This window comes from Pteronotus mesoamericanus, unplaced genomic scaffold, assembly GCF_021234165.1.
Source record: "Pteronotus mesoamericanus isolate MK-2021 breed Mesoamerican mustached bat unplaced genomic scaffold, CSHL_Meso_final scaffold_85, whole genome shotgun sequence".
Classification (NCBI taxonomy): Eukaryota; Metazoa; Chordata; class Mammalia; order Chiroptera; family Mormoopidae; genus Pteronotus; species Pteronotus mesoamericanus.
The window spans coordinates 54,277,123-54,302,872 of NW_026555329.1; the positions used below are offsets into that span (position 1 = coordinate 54,277,123).

The window sequence follows — 25,750 nt, forward strand, 5'->3', positions numbered from 1 at the left end:
TAGAATCCACAGATTTTCACCATTTATCACTAATCTATGATTTCGAATTGAAAATAATGATTGGGTTAAGGAAAAGAGGTTAAGAACAACGGTCTTTTTTAATACTACCCTTATCATGGCTACAGAATTAGACTCCACAGTGGCACCACTTCAGAAGCACCAAGTACATGCTTGGTACAAACAGAAACTTTCCTGAGCTTGGTCTTGATGTAGATGCAGGAAGATTTTAAGAGTTTGGAAAGGTCCTCAGAGACCTTGGCCAGTGAGAAGAGTAGCCCATGGATTGAAATTTCTGACAAACAGTCCTGGTCAGGAACAAGGGGAGAAGATGAGTAAAGAGTCTCACTGCACAGTGGTAATGTGGAAAGGAGGGATAAGAGGTGATGACACTTACGGAATACAGTCCTGGGTTTAAACAATATGTTGAGGCATGGTTGAAGGACTCAGGTTTCATCTATCTTTCACCTCTCGTGGCCCTCCACTAAGACATTCATCAGCCTGTTACGATTAGGTGGGACACACTGTTAGACACATAGACAGACATGGCTCTTATCTCCTTCAGGAAGAACTGCTTCTGTGTTATTGGTTAGTGCGTGGTAATTGGTGTTCTGTCTTCTGAGTATCTATTATACCTCTTTGAGTAAGTACATTAAAATTTGTTTTCCGTTAACTAAATAGAGAAAAGCAGGATACCTCTAAACATTAAGCATGAAAATCAGCCTCACTTGGGACAACTTTCTTGATGAACCACTCTGACACTCCGGGCTTTGATTGAAGTGGAAGATGAAGGCTGCCAACCAAAACCACCTGGAGTTGGTCTGTTTTAGACCTGATTCACCTTATGAAATGATGACAAAGCAGCAAAAATTTTAACACTTAAAATTCCAAAGCCCCTATCATTGTAGAATTCTGAATTTTTTTTAATCCTGACTATACCTTGAAAGGAGGTATATGATATATGATTTATTTCATTTATATATAAATGCATTTGTACTCATGTATGTATAAACCATTACACACATATACATGAGATATATTCTGCTCCAACTATTTCTCTTTTCCCTCTTCAATAATTCAACTTCTGTGAAGACCTGGCTCAATTTCAGCCTCTGCCATGATCCTTCTCCAGCTGTTGAAGCCCTCGCTGATCTCACCCTTTTTCTCATCTTACAGCATTTATTACCTGTACCATTGTTTTCAGAACATATCTGTCAACTGTTCTTCGTACTTTATTAATTAGCCATTTGTGTGTTGGTCTCTTGTATCGCTGTGTGCATGGTGCTGTCAAGTGACACTAAAGGACCAGGTTGGACTATAGGTAGAAGCATTTTCTAGGATTGGCAAACCGGTCTGTTTTTGCACATCTGGCAAGTTAAAAATGGCCTTTAAATTTTTTTAAGTGTTAGAAAATAACACAAATAAATCAATATATATTACAGAGACCCTGCAGTACTCAAAGCCTAACATATTTTCTACCTATCCCTTTGTAATAGAAGGGTGCCAAACGCTGCTTTACAGAATAATGAAAATTGATAGTGTCCAGATAACAGGTTCAGCCTCACTAGCTGTAAGTAATTCTATTAGGTATAAGTGGTTCCATTTTACAGATGAAGAACCCAGGCTTGTTAATCTAAGTAATTAGAATTTTGGACTTACTCTATACGCATTATGAGAAAACACTATACCAACAACAGTAATAATAGTAACTAAGTTGCACAAGGGCAGGGACTTAGGTCTTTTTGTTTGCTGCTGTATCCTTCCAACACCCAGACATTATCTGTCACATGATATGGTTTTCATTAGTTTCTTAGGGCTGCCATAACAAATTATCACAGACTTTGTAGCTTAAAACTACAGAAATTTATTCTTACAGTCTGGAGGCTAGAGTTTAAAATTAAGGTGTTGGCCAAAATCATGCTCCCTCTGAAGGCTCCAGGGAAGAACACTTCCTTACTTCTTATTACTACGGTGCTCCCAGGTATTACTTACATTGTAGCAGCTTAACTGCAATCTCTGCCTTCATTTTCCCCTAGCCATCTTCCTTGTGTGTATTTATGTGTCCCCTCTTTTTCTTGTAAAGACAGTAGTCATTGGACTTCGGGCTCACACTAAATCTGGGATGATTTTACTCAAGATCTTTAATGAATTACATATCAAAGAGCCTATTTCCAGATAACATTATATTTTGAGGTTTCAAGTGAACATCAATTTTAGGTGTGGACACTATTCAACCTACTACTACAGGTCTCAATAAATATTTAAAGTTTAGTTTTCAGTTACAGTTTACATTTAATATTATCTTGTATTATTTTCAGGTGTAGTCAAATACTTTTAAATGACTAAAGGAATGAAGTAAGTGATCCTTTAATATATTGCTAGCACTGGATTCATTTTGTTTAAACCTCAAAACAATTCTATTAGATAAGTCATTGTTTTCCCGTTTTACAAGTGAAGAGCTGAGGCTCAGAGGTCTAAGTGTCTTCTCCAAGTGTGCACAGCTAAAAAAGGCCACCTGAGCCCATGTTCTTCTCCACAAGGCTAACGAATGAAAAGGTATTTGGGGAACATCACACTGAATATTCATAGAGGTGGAATTGAGGAAGGAGATTATGGATCCAGGGAATCAGACTGTAGGAGGGAAAATATGAGATTTCTTAAATTCCTTAAAAAAATTGTAAGTATAAATAGTGGATATAAACAATAAAAGAAAAAGAAGAGTCACAGATGGTTGAGACCTCAAACGTAGGGAGAGGGTGGCAATCAATGCTACAGAAATAGCAAGTTAGAAGAGGGAGTCAGTATAGAAAGAAAAATGATTAATGTGAATGTCATAATGGCACATTTAAACTTGGCCTGAAGGCATTTATGGAGACAGGGCTGGTCCTCAGAGGAAAGCATGCCCTGGGATGTGTGAAGTTAGGTCATCACCACGAGGCAGCATCCACATCTTGTGAATCAGCAGTGTGGAGCCAGCAGCTGGCTGGCCAGATGCCTGGTTGTGCTACATTTATGGCCATTTGAGGATGAACACACAGCCAGAGAGGATGCCCTTTTTTTCCTTTTTAGAGATGAATCAACCCATCTTTAGCTGCATCCCAACTTTGCCCCCCTGTGAGAATTGAGGTCTCAAGTTGTCATGAACCCCCATGGCTATTGAAGCTATGAGGTGGGAACACTTCATCAAGGGAGTTTGTGGCAGCAGAAATACTGAGGAAACATCTTTTTCTTAAACTGTGCAGAGTACGTCATCAGGATGAGTCCTCTTCATAACACAAAGCAATGTAGTCAGATTCTTAGGGTTTGACCATACCACCCTGAAAGTCTGGCCAAGAGAGCTGACTCTTCTGCACTTTACAAGAGTGAGGCTTCAGTGCTGACATCTTAGACATTTGAGTACTGACTGAGAAAAGTTAAAATATATCTGAAAGCAGCCACGTGATACCTGAGTTCAAAGTTCTATTCCTTTGCCTGTGGTCAGTTCCAGACCACCCCTCTCCCAGTCCCACTTAATAAAGAGAAGAGAGTATGTGAATGAATTTCAGGAAAATATGCCAAGTGGAATTCCTGAAATTAGAGTTTTTAGCCAACTATAGAAAAGCCCTAGGCAAAGAAGGACTTTCTATTTTGAAATAGGTATCCCCCTGAAAACCATTATACATGTTCATAGAATGTATACAAAGTATAATTATAAATAAAATTTATATTAAATTGCTTCTGTTAATCTAGTCAGGGCAAGGAGAGAAGAGAGCTGGTATGAATGAACTAGCAAAGATTTTACAAGATAGTACATTTCTTTAAAAATCTATCTGCAAGACTAATTTAAATCATCTATAGATGAGCTAAATCCGTCCTATAGATCAATTAAAAGAATCACTATTTTAAATATGTAACATCCTTAATTATACTGAATTAAATGTAATTGCATTTTTACTGCATGCATCATAATGTTAATTAAGGGAAACATTTTGAATCAAATATACTGAGGTATATAGCATTTCAGTTTTCTTTTTATAAAAAAAAAATATATACATGTCACCTTGGCCAGGTGGCTAAGTTGGTTAGAGTGTTGTCCTGTACACCCAAAAAAAGGTTGCAGGTTTCGTCTCTAGTCAGGGCACATACCTGGGTTGTGGGTTCAATCCCCAATCAGGGCACATGCAAGAAGCAGCCAATCGATGTTTCTCTCTCTCTCTTTCTCTCTCTCTCATTTTCTCTTTCTCTTTCTGTCCCTCCCCTTCTCACTCTCTTCCCTTTATTCCCTTCCCTGCCCCCTCTCTCTGAAATTAAATATATCCTCAGGTAAGGATTGAGAAAAAGAAAATGTATATGTCTGAGTTAGGTAAAAAAATCTGGCGAGTACTCATAAAAAATAAAGACTAAAATAATTAAAGTATTATTTCAAGGATTAAAAATTATAGAATAATTCCTATTATTTAGCCCTATGACAATATTTAAGCTTTTGAGTTAAGGAAACAATATATAACAAGTTTTAAAACTTTTTAAATATTTTTACATTATTTTATTGTATTTTTCCATTACCTTTATCTTTCCTGTATCCTCTTTCATCTCCACCCACCCCCACTCCCCTGAAATCACCACACTAGTGTCCATGTCCATCAGTTCTTTCTCTTTTTTTTCTTTTTTGCTTGATCCCAAACCTCGAAAAATTAAATGTTTTTCAAAACTTCTTATAGAATAGGTATATATATCTGGAATATATATTTAGGAGTAGCTACTCCCTAAACATAGGTGGTCGAGGGACAGTGAGTATTTTTGGTATCCTGAACATCCTAGCAATCATTTGTGCTGACAGCAGCCTAATGATAGTTTGGTGATTCCAAGCTCTGGGGAGTCTTTGGAAAACCATCTATGTGCACACAGTATGGTAGAGCTAGTAGAGAACTTTGAGATCAACTCACTCAACTCCTTTATAGACAAGGAGCTTATAGCCTGGTACTGGGATGAAGACCCTGGGGCCAGATAGCATAGGTTTACTCCTGGTCCCGCAGCTGCTGGTCATGTGACCACTTTGTGCCTCATTTTTCTCCTAAGATGGTTATGGGGTTTAAGCAAGTTAATATTTGGAAAGTACTTAAAACAGTGTCTGACACATTGTAAACACTATAAACAAATGTTTGTTAAATTATAGTAAAATAACCCAGGCCCTACCCTGTCTGGGTGGCTCAGTTAATTGGAGCATCATCCCATACACGAAAAAGGTCAAAGGTTCAATCCCCGGTCAGGGTGTGTAGGGTAAGTAACCAATCAATGTTTCTCTCTCACACTGATATTTCTCTCTCTCTCTCCCCCTTCCTCTCTCTCTAAAATCAATAAACATATCCTTGGGTTAGGATTAAAGAAAGAAAAACTCAGACCCAAAGAGTTCGAGTGATTTTCCTGAGGTTATGAGACTTGTCAAATCCTAGCTGGCTTAAAACCAGTCCTGTCCTGTAGTATGTATGCTCATTCTTTACTACCAGGCCCTTAGACCAGTCCTCAAGTGTAGGTTTGTCTCAGAAATACTATAGGAGCCTATAAGTAAGTAGCATGATGCAATGTAAAGAATATAGGATTTGAAATCAACAACTAGAATATAAGCTGTGATAATTACAACTCTGTGAACTTCCACTTTCTTCATCTGTAGAAATATGATGATCATAACAAACAATGCACAGGCTTGAGAGGATCAGATTAAATAATATACTTTGAAAACCATAATCCATTATGCAGATGTTATTTAGCATTATTATTGTGAGCTCCTGTGAGCTGAGATAAACTGAATATTTCAAAACTGCTTAGAACATCAAGAAATTGGGGAGAGTTTTTAATAGGCTCTTTCTACTTTCTCACTTCCTATTTATTCATTGCTTTATTTTTTCATTGTTTTCTTTGAGAATTTATTTTTATAATGTATTCATATATACAAAGGAATCATGTACAATACAAATATTATAGGTACTCATGTGTATTGTGCATCTGTGAAAAATAAAATACCAATTTCACTGCCACAGCGCTTAAAAAAGAGAATATTACCAAAGCCTTTTAAGTCTCCTTTGTATCCCACTTTAGTCATATTCCTGTCTCTCCCAGAAAAGTAGATAAACAACCATTGTAATTTGTTTGTTGTTGTTCATCTTTCCCTTGGCTTTAGTTGCACTACTCATGTCTCTGCCTAAACAATATATTGTATTGGGTGAATTTTTTCTTATTTCTTTTTCCCTCTTGACTCATATTATCTCAGACAATATGAGATGTTCCTATACACTCATACTATCCACCTGATTCCCTGTCATTATATTCCCTGCCCCCACCCATTAAAACACATTACATCTATCATTCAAAAGACCTTGTTATAAAGAGAGACTTTGAAGATAGCCAAGCTTCAAGTTTACATGAGCAAAGAGTGGGTGTCCATGACCTAGCAGGAGGTGGAACATTGGTTGCCTGAGCAAGTACAAGAATGCAAGAATAGGAAGGGTCTTGTGTCGAGAGAGCCACTCTGGGATTCATTTGGTCATCTGACTTTTCACCTTAATGAAAAAAGAAAACTAAAAATGTAAATCAGGCCTGGTTTAGATGCCCTAAAAAAACTTAGACTTTCCCTGAAGGCCTTTGGGAAGCAATTAAGGTTGAAGAAGAGAGTAACAACTTATAGTGTAATCAAAACACAGGTTTGGCTGCTTGCTGCAACAAAACCCGCGCTCATGAGATGGGTGCTAGTGCAAAAGGAAAGAGGTTCATTCAGATGCCATGATCTGGGAGAGGGGTGGACTCCTTTCTCAAAGACCATTTCCCCTTCCTACTCAAGCCCATGGTTCTTATAGGGATAGGAAGGGGAGGGCTTTTTTCCTATCCAAGTATCTTGCTAGTTTACAGTGCACTCAGGCCCTATCTATTCATTTTTTCCAGCTTTTGGCACACTCAGGCCCTATTCATTCATTCTTCTAGCTTTTGGCGCAGTCAGTATAAGAACTTCCCCATGCATGGGGGAGACTCTCCAGCAATCCCTGACTATCTACAGTATCAGGGTCCATGGGGGCAGGGTGTTGCAGGACCTGCCATCAGGAACCCTGGAAATGCTGCAGTCCTCAGACTGCCTTCTGATGCTGGACACAATGACAGCACCTCAGTAGAAGCTAGTTTGGGTACACAGGGCCTCCCGAGATCCCAGTGCACCTGCATCATCTGTGCAATCCCTGTGTAGTCAGCCCAACCCTTGAAGTGGCCAGCTGGGCCCACACTTACCCTGCCATTAGCTGCCTGCACCTCAGCTGACTGTCTGTGGTAACAATTTTCCCCTTTGAAATTCTGGACCCTTATAATCCTACTATGATAAATGGATGGAGTTCTCATCTTCTGTACTTTATTCCTGCTGTCAAGGGACACAGTCTTACCTATCCCCAGGTCAAGAGATTCTTTCTGTCTACCAAAGGAAGAAGGGGGTCAAGAATGAAAGGAAATCTTAACATGAGGGGGAAGGATTGCTGTCTTTAGAAGATAGCATATACGGTGTCTAAAGGATGGCACTGCTGAACAAATGAACCAGGTATACTGCTTCATGTTTCAAGAGGCAGTGTTGCAGGTAGGCTTCCAAAGTAAGACCTATTACTGTGTAAACAAGCAATCAAGTATTTAGTGAGGGGTATGCCTAGTAGTGCAGGGAGATTTGTAATGAAATCAGAAAATGGAGAGACTGAAGGACCCCCATGATCTAATTCTGAATGGGAATTTAGGTGGCACAGCCAACAGCAGGGTAAGTTTGCTGAGGAAGCCACTGCCTGGTAAATGCAGTCTGAGTATGGACATAAAGTATAGCAATTGTCAGAAATTTATAGTAAAATTAAAAGCAACATTGTCACTTGGCTTTGGGAGGTGCTGTTCCTTTCTGAAAGAGGAATTTTAAATCTCCTTCAGGAGGGCAGGTCCAGCTTTCTTCTGCAGTATCAACAGCAGTGGCAAGATCAAAGTCCTCATCAGGCGGTGCCCACAGTATCCATGTGTGGTGGATCCAAGTCTTGATTCCCATGAGCTTTAGAGAAGAGTGTGTTGACAGCAGGACATCATAGGGACTGGCCAATTGCTTGGCTAACTTCTGTTCAGGGCCTTGAGTCTTCTTTAATAAGATTCACTCTCCCAGTTGGAACAGGTATAAGGGTTCATCTGACAGGTTGATGGGGCCTGCAATGAGCAAGGTTGTTAGTGTTTTCCCTAAATTCTGCACATATTGTTTGATTTTTTTTAATTCATGTTTGAAATCTAAAGGGGGCATTCCTAAATTAGAAACTTGGATGGGTCTTCCATAAACTATTTCAAAGGGGCTAAAAAGCCTGCTTCAGAATGCTATCCTAATCCAGAGCAAAGAAATAGGGAGTGCCTGGTCCTGTTTCAAATGTGTTTCCTGGCATTTTTTTGCCATGGTCTTCTTTATTGTGTGGTTCATTTTCTAAGTCTTTCCCGTAGATCGGGGTCTCCAAGAAGCATATAGTTTCCATTGAATCTGTTGTGCCTCTCCTGTCTTCTAGGAGGTTTCTGAAGTGAAGATCCATTGTTGCTTTGAATGCTGTAAAGTTCAAACCTAGGGATTATTTCTTTGAGTAGAAGTTTTTACTACCTCAGTTTCCTGAGATGTCTAAAAACTTAAAAAAAAAATTGTCCTGGCCAGTGTGGATCAGTTGCTTGAAGTATCATCCCATAGACCAAAAGGTCATGGGTTCAATTCCTGGACAGGGCACATGCCTAGGTTATAGGACCAGTCCCCAGTCAGGGCACATGCAAGAGGCAATCAATCAATGTTTCTCTCAAAATTCAATGTTTCTCTCCCACTCTCTCTCCCTCCCTTCTCTTCTCACTAAAATCAATAAGCACGTCCTCAGGTGAGGATTTTTTTTAAGTTAAACAAAACTAATAAAAATTTAAAGTTTCCTATGGTTTTAGGCATCTGTATAAAATCAACTTGCCAGTCAGTCCTGAAATGGGCATGTCCCTTGATATTGTACTCCCTTTCCTCTTGGGGCACATTCTGTTTTAGGATTGTTTTTGTCACATATCTGACAGGCTTGGATAATCTTTTGAACAGTCCTTTGTAAATGAGGGTCCTTCAAATGTGGTCTAATGAGATCCATTAAAGTATCCCTTCCATAATGGGTCCCTTCATATAGGTATTTGAGGATGGGATGCACTGGAGCTTCAGGAAGTAAGATCATACCATGAGTGTTGCTCTTCCCTATAGAATTAGGGTCAATGTTAGAGAATCCACAGTTATGGGCCTATTCCTTATCTTGTTCTGTGTAATGGGGTTTAAATTCTGACAAGTGCAAGTGTGGAATCAAAGCCCCAAGAAGTAGTGGCCCTCAGGTGGCTTGTCTTGCTGCTTTATTGGCAGTTTGGTTCCTTGGCTCATTTGGAAGCTGTCCTTCTCATGTCCTGAGTGTGTCCTGGGTAGTGCAACCTGGTTCCATAAATTTACTGCCTCTAGAAATTTAATATCTATTTTGCATTTCGATATCCTTATTCCCCAGGGTTAGGAGCGTTCTTTCTTTCTGAATTGCCCCATGAGCATGGACTACCACAAAGCATATTTAGAGTCAGTGTGGATGTTAACAGTCTTTCCCTGGGACAATTCTAAGGCTCTGGTGAGGGCTATCAGCTCATCCTTCTGTGCTGAAGTTCCTACAGCAAGGGCTTGGCCTTCTATTTCCTTGTCTATGGTAACTACCATGTACCCAGCTCATTGTTGACCATTCTCTATGAAGCTGCTCCCAAATGTATACAAGTCCCAGGCTCTATCAGCAGCTAATCCAATAGATCTGGTCTGCGGGAATAAATTTGGTCAATGATTTCTAAGCAATCATGTTGGATGTCTGAGCTTCCCTCTGAATCTAGGAGTAGGGTGACCAGATTTAAGGTAGTGGTGGTTTGCAAGGTAACATTTGGGTTGTCTAATAAAATAGCCTGATATTTTCCCATAAACCCTGCTGTCAGCTAATACCCTCCTTTCTGTTATAGGGTTAAGACCTGTTGTGATACAAATACCATATTAGGTTGCCCCAGAGTGAATTTCTCTCCTTTCTGTCAGATGTCACAGGTGCTGCTATTGCACAGAGACATGGCAGCCATCTTTTTGTTATGTGATCTAGTTTCTTTAAGAGATAGGCTATGGGTTGAGGGGTATTTCCGAGGGTCTGGGTTAGTACCCCACATCTAATTCCATGCCTTTCATCAATGTATAATTTGAAAGATTTCTGTAAATCGGGCAATCCTAGTGTGGGAGCCAAAACCAGTTTTTTTCTTCAAGGTGTCAAACACTGCCTGACAGTCAGCAGTTCTATTCTAAAGGTTCAGAGGCTAGCCTTTTCAAAGAACTTTACAATGGTTTCTCTCTAAGGCCAAAGTTTGGAATCCAAATTTGGCAAAACCCTGTAATCCCTAAGAATCCACGAAACTGCTTCTGGTTCTCCGGGGTTGTTATTGTAGCAACGGATTGTTTTTAATTAGCCATCAAGCTCATAGTGCCCTGTTTCAGGTGGTATCCCAGGTATGCCATCTTCTGTTTGCAAATCTGGGTCTTGTGAGGTGATACTTTATATCCCCTTTTTGCCAAATGATTCAGGACTGTGATGGTGTTGAGTAAACTCAACCCAATGCAATCACCACACTATCTTCCATGTCTGTGAGTCCTTTTTATTATTTGCTCAATCCCTCCACCCTCACCCCTCTATGCCCCTAGCTGTCATCTTGTTCTTATGAGTCTGTCTCTATTGCTTGTGAGTTTGGTTTGTTCATTAGATTCCACATATGAATGAAGTCATATGGTATTTGTCTTTCCCTGATTGGCTTATTGCACTTATCATAATGTTCCCCAGGTCCTTCTATCCTGTCACAATGGGTAAAATTTTCTTTTTTTTTTTTGTTACAGCCAAGTACTATTCCATTGTGTAAATGTCCCATAGTTGTTTTATTCACTCATCTACTGATGGAAACTTAGGCTGCTTCCATATTTTAGTGATTGTAAATAATGCTGCAGTGAATATAGGGGTGCTTCTGTTCTTTAGAATTAGTGTTTGGGGTTCCTTCAGATATATTCCCAAAAGTGGGATCACTGAGTCACAGGCAGTTCCATTTTTAATCTTTTCAGATATCTCCATATTGCTCTCCACAGTGGCTGCACCAGTTGGCATTCCCACCAACAGTGCAAAAGTGTTCCCCTTTTTCCACATCCTCACCAGCACTTGTTGTTTGTTGATTTATTGATGATAGCCATTCTGATAGATGTGAGATAATATCTCATTGTGATTTTAGTTTGCATTTCTATAGTGGTTAGTGACATTGAGTATATTTTCATATGTCTATTGGGTACTTGTATGTCCTCTTTGGAGAAGTGTTTATTCAGGTCCTTTGCCCATTTTTTCAATTGGGTTGTTCATTTTATGTTGCGTTTTGTAAGTACTTTATAAATTTTGGATATTAACCCCTTATCAGATATATTGGTGAATATGTTCTCCCATTCTGTGGGTTGTCTTTTTGTTTTGTTGATGATTTCCTTTGCTTTGCAAAAACATTTTAGTTTGATGTAGTGTTTATTTTCTCTTTTGTTTCACCTGCCTGGAGAGCTCTATCTGATAAAATATTGCTACAAGCTATGTCTGAGATTTTGCTGCCTATGTTTTCTTCGACAATTTTTATGGTTTTGGGTCTAACATATAAGTCTTTAATTCATTTTGAACTTATTATTTTTGAATATATTTTATGATTATGCTATTATAGTTGTCCTGATTTTTCCTCCTTTGCCCCCCCTTCACCCAGCATCCCCTACTCAGGCAATCCCCCACCATTGTTCATGTCCACGAGTCATGCTTATAAGTTCCTTGGCTACTCCATTTCCTATACTGTATTTTACATCCCCATGGCTATTCTCTAACTACCTATTTGTACTTCTTAATCCTCTTATTGCTTCACCCATTCCCCTACAACCCCTCCCATCTGGCAACCATCAAAACACTCTGTATCCATGATTCTGTCTCTGCTCTTCTTGTTTGCTTAGTTTGTTTTTTTAGATTCAATTGTTGATAGATTTGTATTTTTTATCATTTTATTGTTCACAGTTTGATCTTCATCTTTTTCTTAAATAAGTCCCTTTAACGTTTCATGTAATAATGGTTTGGTGATAATGAATTCCTTCACCTTTTTCTTGTCTTGGAAGCTCTTTATCTGCCCTTTCATTCTAAACATCTTTGCTGGGTAGAGCTTCTTGGCTGTAGGTCCCTGCTTTTCATGACTTCTAATATTTCCTGCCTGTCCCTTCTAGCCTGTAAAGTTTCTTTTGGGAATCACTGGAAGTCTTATGAGAACTCCTCTGTAAGTAAATAACTTCTTTTTTCTTGCTGTCTTTAAGATTCTCTCTTTAGCTTTAACTTTTAGCATTTTAATTATGGTATGTCTTAGAGCTGGCCTCTTTGCTTCCATCTTGTTTGGGATTCTCTGTGCTTCCTGGGCTTGCATGTTTATTTCCTTCACTAAATTAGGGAAGTTTTCTTTCATTACTTTTTCAAATAGATCTCCAATTTCTTGCTCTTTGTCTTCTCCTTCTGGCACTTCTATGATGTTAATGTTGGGCCTCTTGAAGTTGTCCCAGAGGCTTCTTATACTATCATCATTTTTTTTTTTAGATTCTTTTTTCTTCTTGTTCTACATGGTTGTTTTTTTGCTTCCTTATGTTCCAAGTCATTGATTTGATTCTCAGCTTCATCCACTCTACTGTTGTTTCCCTGTAAATGGTTTTTGTTTTTTTTTTTAAATTTCAGTTAGTATATCCTTCATTTCTGGCTGGATCTCTTTTATGCCATTGAGGTGCTCACTAAGTTCCTTGAGTATCCTTATAACCACTGTTTTGAGCTCTGCATCTGATAGATTGCTTGTCTTCATTTTGTTTAGCTCTTTTTACGGAATTTTGATCTGTTCTTTCATTTGGGCCATATTTCTTTGTCTCAGTGTACCTGTTACATTGGCAGGGGTAAAGCCTTAGGTATTTGTCAGCCCAGGGCAACCCAGGTTGCTGCGTTGTTACGCTGTGTGTGTGTGGGGAGGGGGCGGGGGTGCCAGAGGGAACAATGCTGTACGTTCCGCTCTCCGCAGGCTTTCAGTCACTTCCCTCACTACCCACACAAAAATTGGGCCCTTCTGGTGCTGATTCCTGGGTGGGTGGGTTTGTGTACATTCTAGGAGCCCGTGGATCTCTACAGCAGACTCTCCTGTGAGGCTGGGAGTTTCTCCTGCCCCTGCAACCCCCACAGGTATTTACCTCCAGAGGTTTTGAGGCTTTCCTTTCCTGCACTGGAAACTTGGATTGCGTAGTCTGTCTCGCTCCCCAGCTGTTCCTCACGGTTTATCCACATGCGAATGTGGGACTGCCTGGTTTACCAGCCGCATCCTTGCCATGCATCCTCTCTGCCCTGGCTGCCTGTCTCCGCCCCTCCTACCAGGATGGATGAATGTTTCTCTTTAGCTTCTTGATTGCCTGACTTCTATACAGTTCAATTTTCTGGCAGTTCTGGTTAATTTTTGTTTTTAAATGTGTTGTTATCCTTCTTTTGGTTGTGCAGGGAGGCAAAGTGTATTTACCTATGCCTCCATCTTGGCCAGAAGTCCCCTAGCTATTTTATGCTTTTGAAGCAATTATAAATGGGATCATTTTCTTAGTTTCCCTTTCTGTTAGTTCATTATTGGCATATTAAAAAATGCAGCTGACTTCTGGATATTAATTTTGTACCCTGCTACTTTGCTGAATTCATTTATCAATTCTACTAGTTTCTTAGTGAAATCTTTGGGGTTCTCATGTACAGTATCATGTCATCTGCAAATAAATAGAGTTTTATTTCTTCCTTTCCAATTTAGATGCCTTTTATTTCTTCTTGTTGTCTGATTGCTGTGGTTAGGACTTTCAGTACTATGAAGGAACACATATTTTTGTAATTTTATGGCCACTCCAGTAACTGACACCACAGTTGAGCTTTACTTTGTTAGCTTTTTAGTACTGGGTATGGAACTCCTGCATCTATAAGGAAGCCGATTAGTTTGTTCCCCAATGTCTCTTGTACCTGGGGCTTCTGTGGGGAAATAGTAATAGGTCAAGATGTGTTTAGGGGAGCCCCTGGGCCTCCTCATTCATTATTAGATTAATCATTCCTTTCTAACATTTCTTGCTTAAAGTTTCTATCTTTTTTAAAATTCTTTTATTATTGTTACTCTATTATAGTTGTCCCAATTTTTCTCCCTTGTCTATCCTTTTTCTTTTTGAGTTATGGTCCGTCCTTTCTCCAATGGCTTTCCTCTTTGCAATAGGCACATTGATTGGCACATAGTGGGTCTTTCCTTTTTATTTTTGGGTCCCACTTCTCCTGATTTTCCTTCACAGTTTGTAAGAAAATGGCAGCCTACTTTAGTTTCCTTGTTTCCTGGGCATGGTAAACTTTAAAGGCTACATCCCCCACCTGGGAGAGATTCATTCCCAATACCCTGTCTAAACTTTGGAGCTTCCTTCTGATGTCTGGAGCACTTTGCCCAATAAAAGTCATGTTTACCATCCACACATTGTTTTGTTCCTGTGGGTCAGCATCAGTGTGCTTTCAATAAGCTTGATAGATCCTTTCTAAAAATTTAGAAGGCTCTTGATTTGGTTTCTGTTGAATGGCATATATCATATTTAGGCTCTTTGTTTAGGCACCCTTTCCTAAGTCCTTACAATATGCACCTTTTATAATGCTCTAGGCAGGCTAAGTCCCCACTATTTGGGTGCCAGTTGGGCTTTGTCGAAAGAATCACCCTGGCTGGCTTGGGGGTCCCAGTGGGATTTTCTTGCTGGAGGTGATGAGCCTTTTCATTAGCCTTATCTATAACTAGCCACTTTTGATCTTTTATTAGCAGGATGTTAAGGAGAGCGTCTGTACATCTGCCCAGTGTGGATGGTGAGTGACAAAAATGGAGGTGATAAGATCTGCCATTTTCTGAGGATCCTCTGCATATAAGGGGTTGGAATTCTTCCAATTCAATAATTCTAAAGTAGAAAATTGAGTATGGACCCAGTAGTGGCCAGAAGGCTGGCTTTCTTGGTTTATCCCACCTATAGGTATTCCCTCAAAGTGAATTGTCCTGTTCCAGATAGGGATGCCCTGTAGCCAAGTTGAGTGCCCTGCCAGATCTTTGAGGAGGAGACCATTCCTTCATCGTACATGGGTGGGGCTGTCTCCCCTTTGGACCCTGTTTCATGGGTAGTTAGCAGTGGGGATGATGGTGGGGGAAATCATCCTGCTGCTAATCCTGGGAACCTAGGTTCAGGGCATTAAAGAGACTCATATCCTGATTTTCCTTTTCTTCCTGTGTCTTACTATCAGGGAGGGATTTTAAAACCAATTCTCTTCTCTATATCATTAGGTTTTTCCTTTCTTTATCTAATCCTTACTGTGTGCAGACATAAACATCTGGACATAAGGGATTTCATCCCATTTCCTTGACTGTTGGCAAAACAATTCCAACTGTGTGATCATATAATGACTTAGGGAATGATTTAAGGGCCATTTTCCCCCATAGTCTAAAGTATACATAGGCCAAACAGTGTCACAATAGAAAACCAACTCCTTCTTAGTCATTCGATCATAGCTATACATAGACCAATCTGCTAAAATTCAACCCCGTGATCTCTCTTCAGGAGTCAAAACAGAACAACCCCTGATGGCACAAAAGTACAAAGCCATAATCATAGAAAGACCAATACAAACTGGGAACATATGAACAAAACTTGGGCCCATAATTCCATTAGTCCAAATGAGTGCTCGCAAGTCCTGTCAACCAATACTACAAGAGGTTCTGACCAGACACAAATGGCATGAAGCCCAAGTAGCACAAAGTCCAAGTGGCATGAGCTCAAGTGGCACAGATAGCTTACCAACCAGTACCTCAGATGCTCCTAACCAGATCCAAGTGACATGAAGCCCAAGCAGCATGGATAGCCTAGGATAGCCTACAGACAGGTACCACAGATGGTCCTAACTGAACCCAAGTGGCATGAAGCTGAAGTAACATGAGCTCAAGCAGTAGAGATAGAGGATCCCCAGTGTGCTCACCAGTTCAACTTACCCAATCTTGGAGTTTATTTGCTCCCCACAAAACCCATTCCTTTTCACCAGCCAGGCATTTCAGGTGCCTGATGCCTTGAGGTGGAGTGCAGGGAAATTCCTCAGGAAAAGCCTTTGGCAGTGGCTGGGAAGTCCACACAGTCCTGCTTCTGGGAGTGGCCTGCCACAGGCAGCTGGAATCCCAGTTCAGGCCCTTCAGGACTTACCAAGGTCCACCAAGGCTATCCTGATGGAGTCGACAAACACCAACCAAAACAAAGGTTCAGCTGCCTGCCTCAACGAAAGCCAAACTTGTGATACAGGTGCTGGTGCAGAAGGAAAGAAGTTTATTCAGATGCTGCGACCTGGGATAATGGTGGACTCCTGTGTCAAAGACCATCCTCCTTCCTGCTCAAACCTGTGGTTCTTATAGGGATAGGGAGGGGAGGGCTTTTTTTTCTATCCAATCATCTTGCTAGTGTTTGGCACACTCATGCCCTATCCATTCATTATTCTAGGTTTTGCGTGGTCAGTATAAGAATCTCCCCTTGCACCATCTTGGCCAGTTGGGTGAGACTCCCCAGCACTCCCTGACTGTCCACAGCATTAGGGTCAGTGGGAGGGGGACAGCAGGATCTGCCATCAGGAAGCCTAGAGATGCTGCAGCCCTCAGCCTGCCTCCCAGTGCTGGGTATGGAGCCCGCACATTCACAGAGGCTCATTGGTGTCTGCGGGGCACCCCTGGATCCTCATGAGTCCCTGTCCTCTGCACAGGCCCCGTGTGGCCTGTCCCTCCAAAGTGGCCAGCAAGGCCTCACTCACCCTGCCACCAGCTTCTCTCTCTTGGACTTACTATCTACAGTAATGATAATTGCTTTAAGGCAGATGACGTAGGAGACCAGAAGGCCAGTGAGAAAACATCTAGCTTGGAGCAGGGGTGCAAGTGTGGCTGGAGAGCTGAGCAGGAGAGACACTGCCGACAGGGTTTAATGGGATGTCACAACTGGTTGGATATGGAAATTCTAGAGAAAGGATTTGGTGATGACTGAAATTTCATAGTTACCTGGATGGAAACATGATAATTAACCAAAATAGGTAATTAAGAGAGGTAAACTTGAGAGCCAAGCTGACTAGAACAGCCCAAAATGCTAATGGTTTACCTCTGTGCCATTATCCAGAAAGTAATTTCAGCCTTTCTCTCAGAAAAGGGATCAGAGGTGGGCAAATCTGTAGTTCCTACTTTCAAGAGTTTGTAGGTTTTTAACATGTTAAGTGATAAACTTCTGTTTAATGATTCCAAGTCTTTGACAGTTACAACTTCCATGACTTTTAGTTTCTCATACTAAATTAGGGGCTAAAGTAAGATGGTCTCTAAGGCCCTTTCCATTTTTATAATTGTACAGTTCTCAGGACTTTGTGCAGTTTGTGCAGAATAGTGCCCAGTAGCAAAAAGAATTCATGAACTTGAAAATCAGAGAGAACTAAATTCTTATGCCATTTCCAGTGTGAACTCGGCAGTCGTTGCACCCTTGGTTTGCCCTGAGCCTCCTCCTCCTGAAAACTGAGCATGATAGAAGCTCATAGGGCTGCTGTGAGCCTCGTTGTATGTGAAAATGCCCAGCTTGGTGCCTTCCACAGTGTAGATGCAGGAAAAAGATAGATTTCTTCCCTCCCTTCCTTCCTTCCTTTTTCCTCCCTTTGTTACTAAAGGGAGAGTATTAGTCAGGCTCCCCAACTGGTGCTGGGGCGAAACCTCTGTGGATTTTTCTGTGGTGCCCCAAAGCACCTGCTGTACAGAGAACTGCTTTCCACCAGCCTTGCTTAGTTTTATCCCAAAGCTCAAGACCTCCTGGCTCTGAGGGAACTATGAGTGACAACAAAACCCTTGGGAGCAGGTCTCTAGTTAAGTGCTTTTCCAGCTGGACCCAATCCCACCGCAAATGCGACAGCCAAGAGCTACCTGTGTATAAAGTAGTAAGAAGAAGCCACCCTAGCTTCCCTGTACAAAGAAGCAGAAAGGGCACAGTGAATCAGACTGAGATTTAGCCATATTTGCACAGTGCTTTATCTTTGCAATACTGTAGTTTAAGCTCTACTCAAGCTCAAAGACAGCATGCAGCTCTAAGCCAGTTCCTGCCACCCTGACCCCAGTTATTGAGTTTATCAGGATTCTCAGCAGGAAGAGACAAGTAGTCTCCTTTCCTGCAGTAAACACTGGAATGTTAATTTTTCCTGGAAGTTAATACCCTTACCCCTCTCGTGCAGATCTCAGTTGTGGAAAAAATGAAAACCAAAAAGGTTAGGGTCTCCTGGCTTATGAATTTGAATGCCACTTGAACTTCATAGATCAGTTTTTCAGTTCCAAATTGCACAATTTTTCAAAATCAAGTTCTGTAAATCCTATCCAAATATTATGCAATTTTTCTATACTTAGGAATTTGTTTTGGGTGGAAATAAAGACATAATTTAATCTTATCAATTCTTGAGGAAGTACCATTTAGAGACCTTGAAATGTACAATATAAATGTTACCTCAGCTCTGATATAGAATTCTACATTTATGCATTACACATTAGCATGTTCCTGCAGGTTATAGACACTGTGAGACCCAGTTCAGCTCCATTCTCCTGCTTTCCCTGTTCAGCAAGGCAGACCACAAAGAAAGCTGAGGGGAAGGTGGTGGTGGTTCGGGAGTGGCTAATGGGCTATAGATATGGTTACTTTGCAGATACCTTAATTTTTCAGTAACCTGTTATTAAATACATACTGTGTGCTGGGCACAAAACACAGTAGGGATAAAAGATGAATAAAACAATACCTGGCCTCTTCATAGCAGGTTGCTACTAGTTTGCAGTCAAAGACTCTACTCCGCACTGGGGCAAACGTTTTATATCCCAATGAATTCATCATATTTCAACCATCAGTGACCTTTGAGGCTTTAAAGTTCCCAGGATGTCACCTAGATATGGGAAAAAAGGAGTAAGATCAAGTAAAAGAAGGAACAAAGTAACCACAGACACTGACCCTGAAGAGCATTTACCTCTGTAATGAAATAGTTGAGATGGTCATTGATTTAAAACTGGTACTTGCTCCTTTAAGCAGGTTCCCTTAATTCTAGCTATCTCTGCAAAATGGGTGATTGATCACCAATGGAAACTTAATTACCAATTAATTGGTCACTATTGAATTTCTGGTACATCTGTTATCTACTATTCCTCAGAGTAATCTATAGTACTTTAGTGAAGAAAAGCTTCTAATTACATAGTGAAATAGCACTCATGAATGTATCAAAATAAATGTCTAGAACTAAAACATTTCATTAATTATGAGTCAGTAGGTTAAGCATCTCAGGTACTCTGCTAATTTATCAATATTTAAACTGAAGACATAGTTGTAACTCTATAAAACAACATGATAGGTGATTTTTAAACAATTAAAGTCAATAGCTATAAGAATTTCACATTCCATGTGACAGGAGTTTGACCTTCAGGAGTAAGGTTATGTTATATAAGGATAATTAAATCTTTTATTTCAATTTGTTCTTAAACACTAAGTTTGTTTGAAATGTACTATGACAATTTTCTGATTATTATTAATATAATAGGATAATAATAGAGAATTTCCAATCTTTAAATATTTTCCTGGACTTATAACTATATACAAATATGTATAAGAGTGAACTTTTTTTCTCTTTTTCCCCAAGTTAGCCTTCATTTTCCTTAATCCATTCTCCTGCTCCCTGCTATCTGTCCCAAATTTACCAATTCGAAACTATCTTGTCAGGATAGTTAGGAGCCAGGCACTCTATTTGTCCCTTATAAACCCTTAACTACCTCTATTCCTAAAAAAAAAAAAAAAAAAAAAAAAATAGTTTTAAAAATACTGCTTCATATTGCCACACTCATTCCCCAGCTGCCCATAATTAATTCAGTTACTTGTTCATTCATTCAGTTAATATTTACTGTGTGTTGTATTTGATCTACTCTAAGCAATTACACTGGTGAACAAACAGGATCCCTGATCCTAGAGAGCCACCTAGAGAAGTCTCACATTAATCGTATAATCATACAACTAAAATAGAAGAATTCGGCTAGATATTGGGGTCAGGGCAGGCCTCATGATTAAATGAGGACAAAATGATATCTGAAGGAGGCATAGCAGTTACCAAAATGAATGGAAGTGGAAGGAGCATTTCAGTGAGAGGGAACAGCATTTGCAAAGACCCTGTAATGGAAGGACATAACGCATATTTGGAAAACTGAAAAAAGGCCAGCTCACTGGAGCACAGAAAGCAAAGGAGACCATGGTGTCAGGTGAGTATGGAGAAGATGGGTAGGATTCAAATGATGAAGGGCCCAACAGGTCCTTTGTTAAAAATTTTGTCCTTTATCCTAAGAGCAATGGGGAGACATATTAAGTGTTTTAAACAGAGTTATAGAGTAGGACTTATGTTTTAAGAAGAAAATCTGGCTGCAAAGTTGAGACTGGGTCTGGCAGGTCCTGTTAGGAAGCCATTGAAATTATCCAGGAAAGGGAGGGGGATGGCTAGAATGAAGGTTGATATGGTGGAGAAAGGGAAAACTGGATGGATCCAAGAGATATTTAGGAAGTTCAGTAGATGGGCACAACTGTACATGGGGATAAATTGGGGCTGGCACTTAGAATTTCCCATTTGTGCACCTGGAAGAATGGCAAAGTTATTCACTGGGGTGCATTGTATCATGGATGAGGCATGAGTGAAAATTGTGGTTTCTACACTGGCAATGTTTAGCTTAGGTCTTTGAGATATCTGAGTGTAAATTTCATAGTCAGTGTGATAGATGAACAGTCAGCTCAGAGCAGATACGCGGGTGTCAACTAAATAGTAATAGACATCACAGGAGAGACTGAGACTACCTGGGGGAAGAGTATGAAGAATGAGCAGAGAAGCGGACTTAGGATGGAGCTTTGAGAAATCCTGACACTGATGGCCAGGCATGGATGGTCCTGCAAAGGAAACATAAATGTTGCAGCCTGAAAAGGAGGAGGAAACCAGGAGACTGAAGTGTCAGAGAGCAGGGAGCAATCCATATGCTTACTTGTCATTTAATACTGAACAATATTTTTTTAAATCCTTCCATTTGAAATTGAACCTAAAGGAAAATACCTGATTGAGTGGTAATTGCCTTTTAGTAAGCTGGTCACTAAGGCATCTGATGTACAACTTTTACATTTTTTTGAGCCTTTCACCATAATGATGACAAATACGTAAGTGGTATTCTCTACATGCTAGGTTTTTTTTAAGAGATTTCTGTAAACTAGCTTAGGTAATCATTACAACAGTTCTCTAAGGTAGGCACATTTCTATAATTCTCTCAATTTTACAGTTGGGAGAGCTGAAACAGAGACAACATGAATTTCACAAACACAGAGAGATCATAGGGGCTACATGAAGTACATAAGCATCATGGACCAGTATTTGATGCAGGCACTTAGGTCTGGGATCTGTGCTGTGCTGCCTGCCCACAAATTATCAGCCACCACTTTGTACTGCCTCCCTGCACACAGATTCATGAAGACACACATTTTAAAATATAATGTCCAAATATGACTCTAACATTTGTTACTATTCCAATTAAAATTCATTTCATTGTATTTGCCTGTTAGAAGCATTACCTTTATGTCACAGGCTGAGACATTTACAGTTTTATTTTTCTTTAAATAACAGCAGCTAAGTTCCATCTTTATGTATGCACATAATGAACCGTGGTACGAACTGTTGACAGTGAAGTTTGTCCCCAGTTCAGAGTCTATGCATACACAACAGTGCCTAATGATACTGGAGCCATTTAGGTCACTGCAAACATGTCTGCTTATCGGTGCCTGTTTGCATGGTTCTCCTTGCCATTCCCCTCCAAGCTCTGAAAAGATACACTGAAGAGTTTTTAACAGCTTACTCACATCCAGACTCACATTAATTCTATGACCATATTTTATTCCAGACACTTTTGAGAAATTCATCAGGCTGTGAAGTGCACAGTGATGAATATCGAACGGAGTTTACCACAGCTTTGCAGCGTGTTGACTTATTCATGGGTCAATTCAACCAAGTCCTCTTAACATCTATAACCACCTTCATTAAAGGAGACCTCACCATTGCTAATCTTGGGACATCAGAGGGTCGCTTTATGCAGGTAAGTGCTTTCTGATAGTGGCTGTGTCTGTTTTAGCTGTTATTATGCAGTTAATTTGTTTTTATTTTTGCAGTGAGGTATTTGCAAATACTGTAAAATGACTTATAGTGGAAGCTAGAGCCACAGACTGAAAGCAAATCAATGAAGGCTGGTTCACTTTTCATGAAGTGTATGGCCTTTTTTTATTAAATTCTTGAATGTTCGGGTTTAAATGTGGTTGCTTTTAATTTCTTTGCCCAGAATGGTTTGGGCTTTTTTTTTTCTTTTCCATTCATGATTTCTATCACATGATTGGAAAATAAAATGAAACAATTAAAGCACTTCCAGGCAATGTTTTCCTTTTCAAGGGAAGCTACAGATCAAAGGAGAGCTATTGTGTGAACCGTGTGTCTCCATGAGAAGAAACATTCACATCATTGAGAAATATTGGCAGCAGTTAGGAAGGGACATTATCATCAAAATCCCATTGTATCTTCAACTCTCCTGATTTCTGCAAAATCATGGGGTCAGATACAAAGAAGTTAAAATATTGAAAAAAAATCTTTTTTTTTAAAGAAATGCTTTTAATGGATAGCAACAGTATTTCCCTACAATAAAAGTTCACATTTCAGAAGTTGTGCTTCCTAGATACAAGAATCAAAGTGCTTTTCAGAAATTAAAACTTTCTTGTGTGTGCTATTTTACTGTTTTAATAGTTATTGCATAGTGCTTTCAACATAAGTTCTTTATTATACTCTTAATTAATGCAGAATAATAATGGCATCTATGGAAGTGTCGAATTTCTACAAATACTAGACATTTCTCTTAAAGAGAGATGCCTATTTCATAATCATCTGATATAACTAAGATCCCAGAAAATTATTTCTAGTAAACCAACTGAGTATGATAATGTTTTCCTATGACTTGCCCATCTATCTGTACATCCTCTATCGGTATTCTTTTACAAAACATTTTTAAAAATTACCACTGTCCTTACAGCAGTCTGGATATTGGTCATTGCCATATTTTAAATCATGTTTTTCTTGTACTAAGTGGGGCATGATGGAATTTTTCAGTGTCATAAAACATAAACAAAACCTTTCTAGCTCAAAGCGAATCATATTGATCTGTCATCTAAATATTCCGACACTTTAGTCTGTCCTCCTCCCTTTGTTTCAGTTAAATATACTCTTTCTTCACCTCCCCCCTCTCTCCCATCCTAGTATTTTCATTTACCACCTCAGATCATTTAATTCTGTCCTTAACTCCTCAAAATCTGAAGGAGAAATACCCAGTTCTGTCCCACACAGACAAGCACTCTTAACTTATTTGTTTGAAATATGGTCATACCTATTTTCTTTGTAAAATGTTGGTATTATGTTGTGTTTGTATTCTTTTTAGTTTACATTGGTGTTATTTTATAGAATTCCTAAAAAATTGAAGGAGGATGAAAACAGCTAACATTCATTGAATTCCAAATGTGTTCACTATGTTGATTTGTTTCCCTTTATCTTTATTTCTGCTCTTTTTTCCTAAATTGTTTATTACCTCCCCAATACAGTTTTGTATTAATAAGCTTTACAAAGACACTCTAGGTCTGACACTTTTTTACCTCAAGAGGTTCCTGGCCTATTCCCAGATTCTAAAGATCTAAGAGAATCTCATTTTTAGATAAGTTGCTTTAATTACTGAGTAAATTCTGCTTTGTGACAGATTCTACCACCCAAGTGATATGTCATGCATCATCAGCCTCATTATAATAGAAATGCTGTGGCAAATGTTTTATTCTTATCTCCCAGCATTTTCATGAAAGAAGCCAAATTGCCCTAACTGGTGTGGTCCACTGGGCATTGTCCCACAGACCAAAAGGTCACAGGTTCAGTTCCCTATCAGGGCACATACCTAGGTTACAGGCTCAGTCCCCAGTAGGGGTATGTGCAAGAGGCAACCAATCCATGTTTCTCTCACACATCGATGTTTTTCTCTCTCTGTCTTTCTCTCTCCTTTCTCCTCTCTCTGAACTCAATAAAAGGGGGAAAAAGAAGAAGAAGAAGCTATATTATGCCCATTTCTTATACATCTAACACAGTAAAGGTAAAAATAAATAAACAAGTAGATACTTATTTATGAAAAGTACTGATTATCACTGATTTTTTTTAAACCAGATGGCTCTTTATTCATCAAATATGTATCAGGAACTTACTAACTTTGCTTTACTAGGCAAATAAATGAAGCAAAGAAAGCATTGATACAGAACCTGCCTTTAAGGAGCTAAAATTTTGGTAGGAGAGATAGAAATATGTACCTGATACCAAGAATGCAAATAAAGACATACAGACAAAGGACTATTGACACTCACAGAGCATCTATTTCTCTGACATTTGCCTAGGAGGATTTCATTCCATTAAATTTTATGTAAATAAACCTAAAACATTTAAAGTATCAAGCAATCAACATCACTGAAATCCAGTTTGTTTATAGCAAGTATTGTTAAGGGAGGAGTCAGTAGTGCAGCAAAAACTAGGGGACCATCTAGCTTAATCTAGCTGAACAGTCACTACCTACCAAGTTCTGTAAATGTTTTGACCACACTAATGTGCTAAATCTGTGGCCAGGCCTAAGTTTCTACAATTCATGTTTTAGTAATACCGTGGCGTCTCTGTTACAAAATAGAATCGACATAATATTTTTTCCCCAAAAAACAGCTGCCATACATAAAAAGGAACAGAAAAATGATTTTACTTCCTTCCTACCCTGAAGCCTAAAGACAAAGTTGCTTTACAAATGTTTTCTTCCAAGAGTTTGCAGCTGTTTCTGCCTTTCCTATTGTGCTTACATTCAGCCATGGCTGGGAATACAAGCTACAGCCCCAGCTGTCGGGTGCAAAGTGAATCAGATATTTCACAGTGGTTATTTGATTAGAAAGAATTATATTGTTTAGCTAACAATATTATATGTGTGGCAGAGAAGACATTTTTGACATGTTTCTAACATTTAAACGTGTAATTTATACAGGTGCAACTATGTCTGAATATACTGATGTGTACATATATTTGAGTATATTTGTAGAGCCAAGTCAATACAGATTTCAAAACAGTTTTTAGTTGTGTGATCACTCTTGGGATGCTTTGAAGTAAAATAATATGATAGGCAATATTCAAGACAGTATAAATAAACAATGAGAACATGCCTTCTTACAAAATACAGAGGGGGAAGGGATGTAGAAAAGAACAAGGCTCAGGAACATTAGCTCAGTGTGCAGGGCTACGTGGGAGAGGGAAGAGAAATACTCATGAAGATCACAGGACTAATCACAGGGATTGCCCACGTCTCCCCTTCTGAGCTCCTCGTCTAATCTACATCCAAAAACAATGCTTGCTTGATTTTTTTTTTTTACAGTCCTTGTATAAGGCCTTTAATCTCTAGATGCAAGGCATTGCTATTAAATATTTGTGCATGACTGTCAGGCTAGGGAGAGCGAGAGGCTCAGGGA

At 39.5% G+C, this 25,750-nt stretch overlaps 1 protein-coding gene across 2 annotated transcripts in view; it reads left to right on the top strand.

Moving 5' to 3' along the window:
- The window catches only part of MET (MET proto-oncogene, receptor tyrosine kinase), a 151,063-nt gene that overhangs the window by 53,745 nt on the left and 71,568 nt on the right, over positions 1-25,750 (top strand). For both annotated transcript variants that reach the window (XM_054564436.1, XM_054564437.1), the window contains exon 3: positions 22,087-22,278. In XM_054564436.1, coding sequence (XP_054420411.1) covers positions 22,087-22,278 — 192 coding nt within the window. The remainder of the gene's footprint in view (positions 1-22,086; positions 22,279-25,750) is intronic.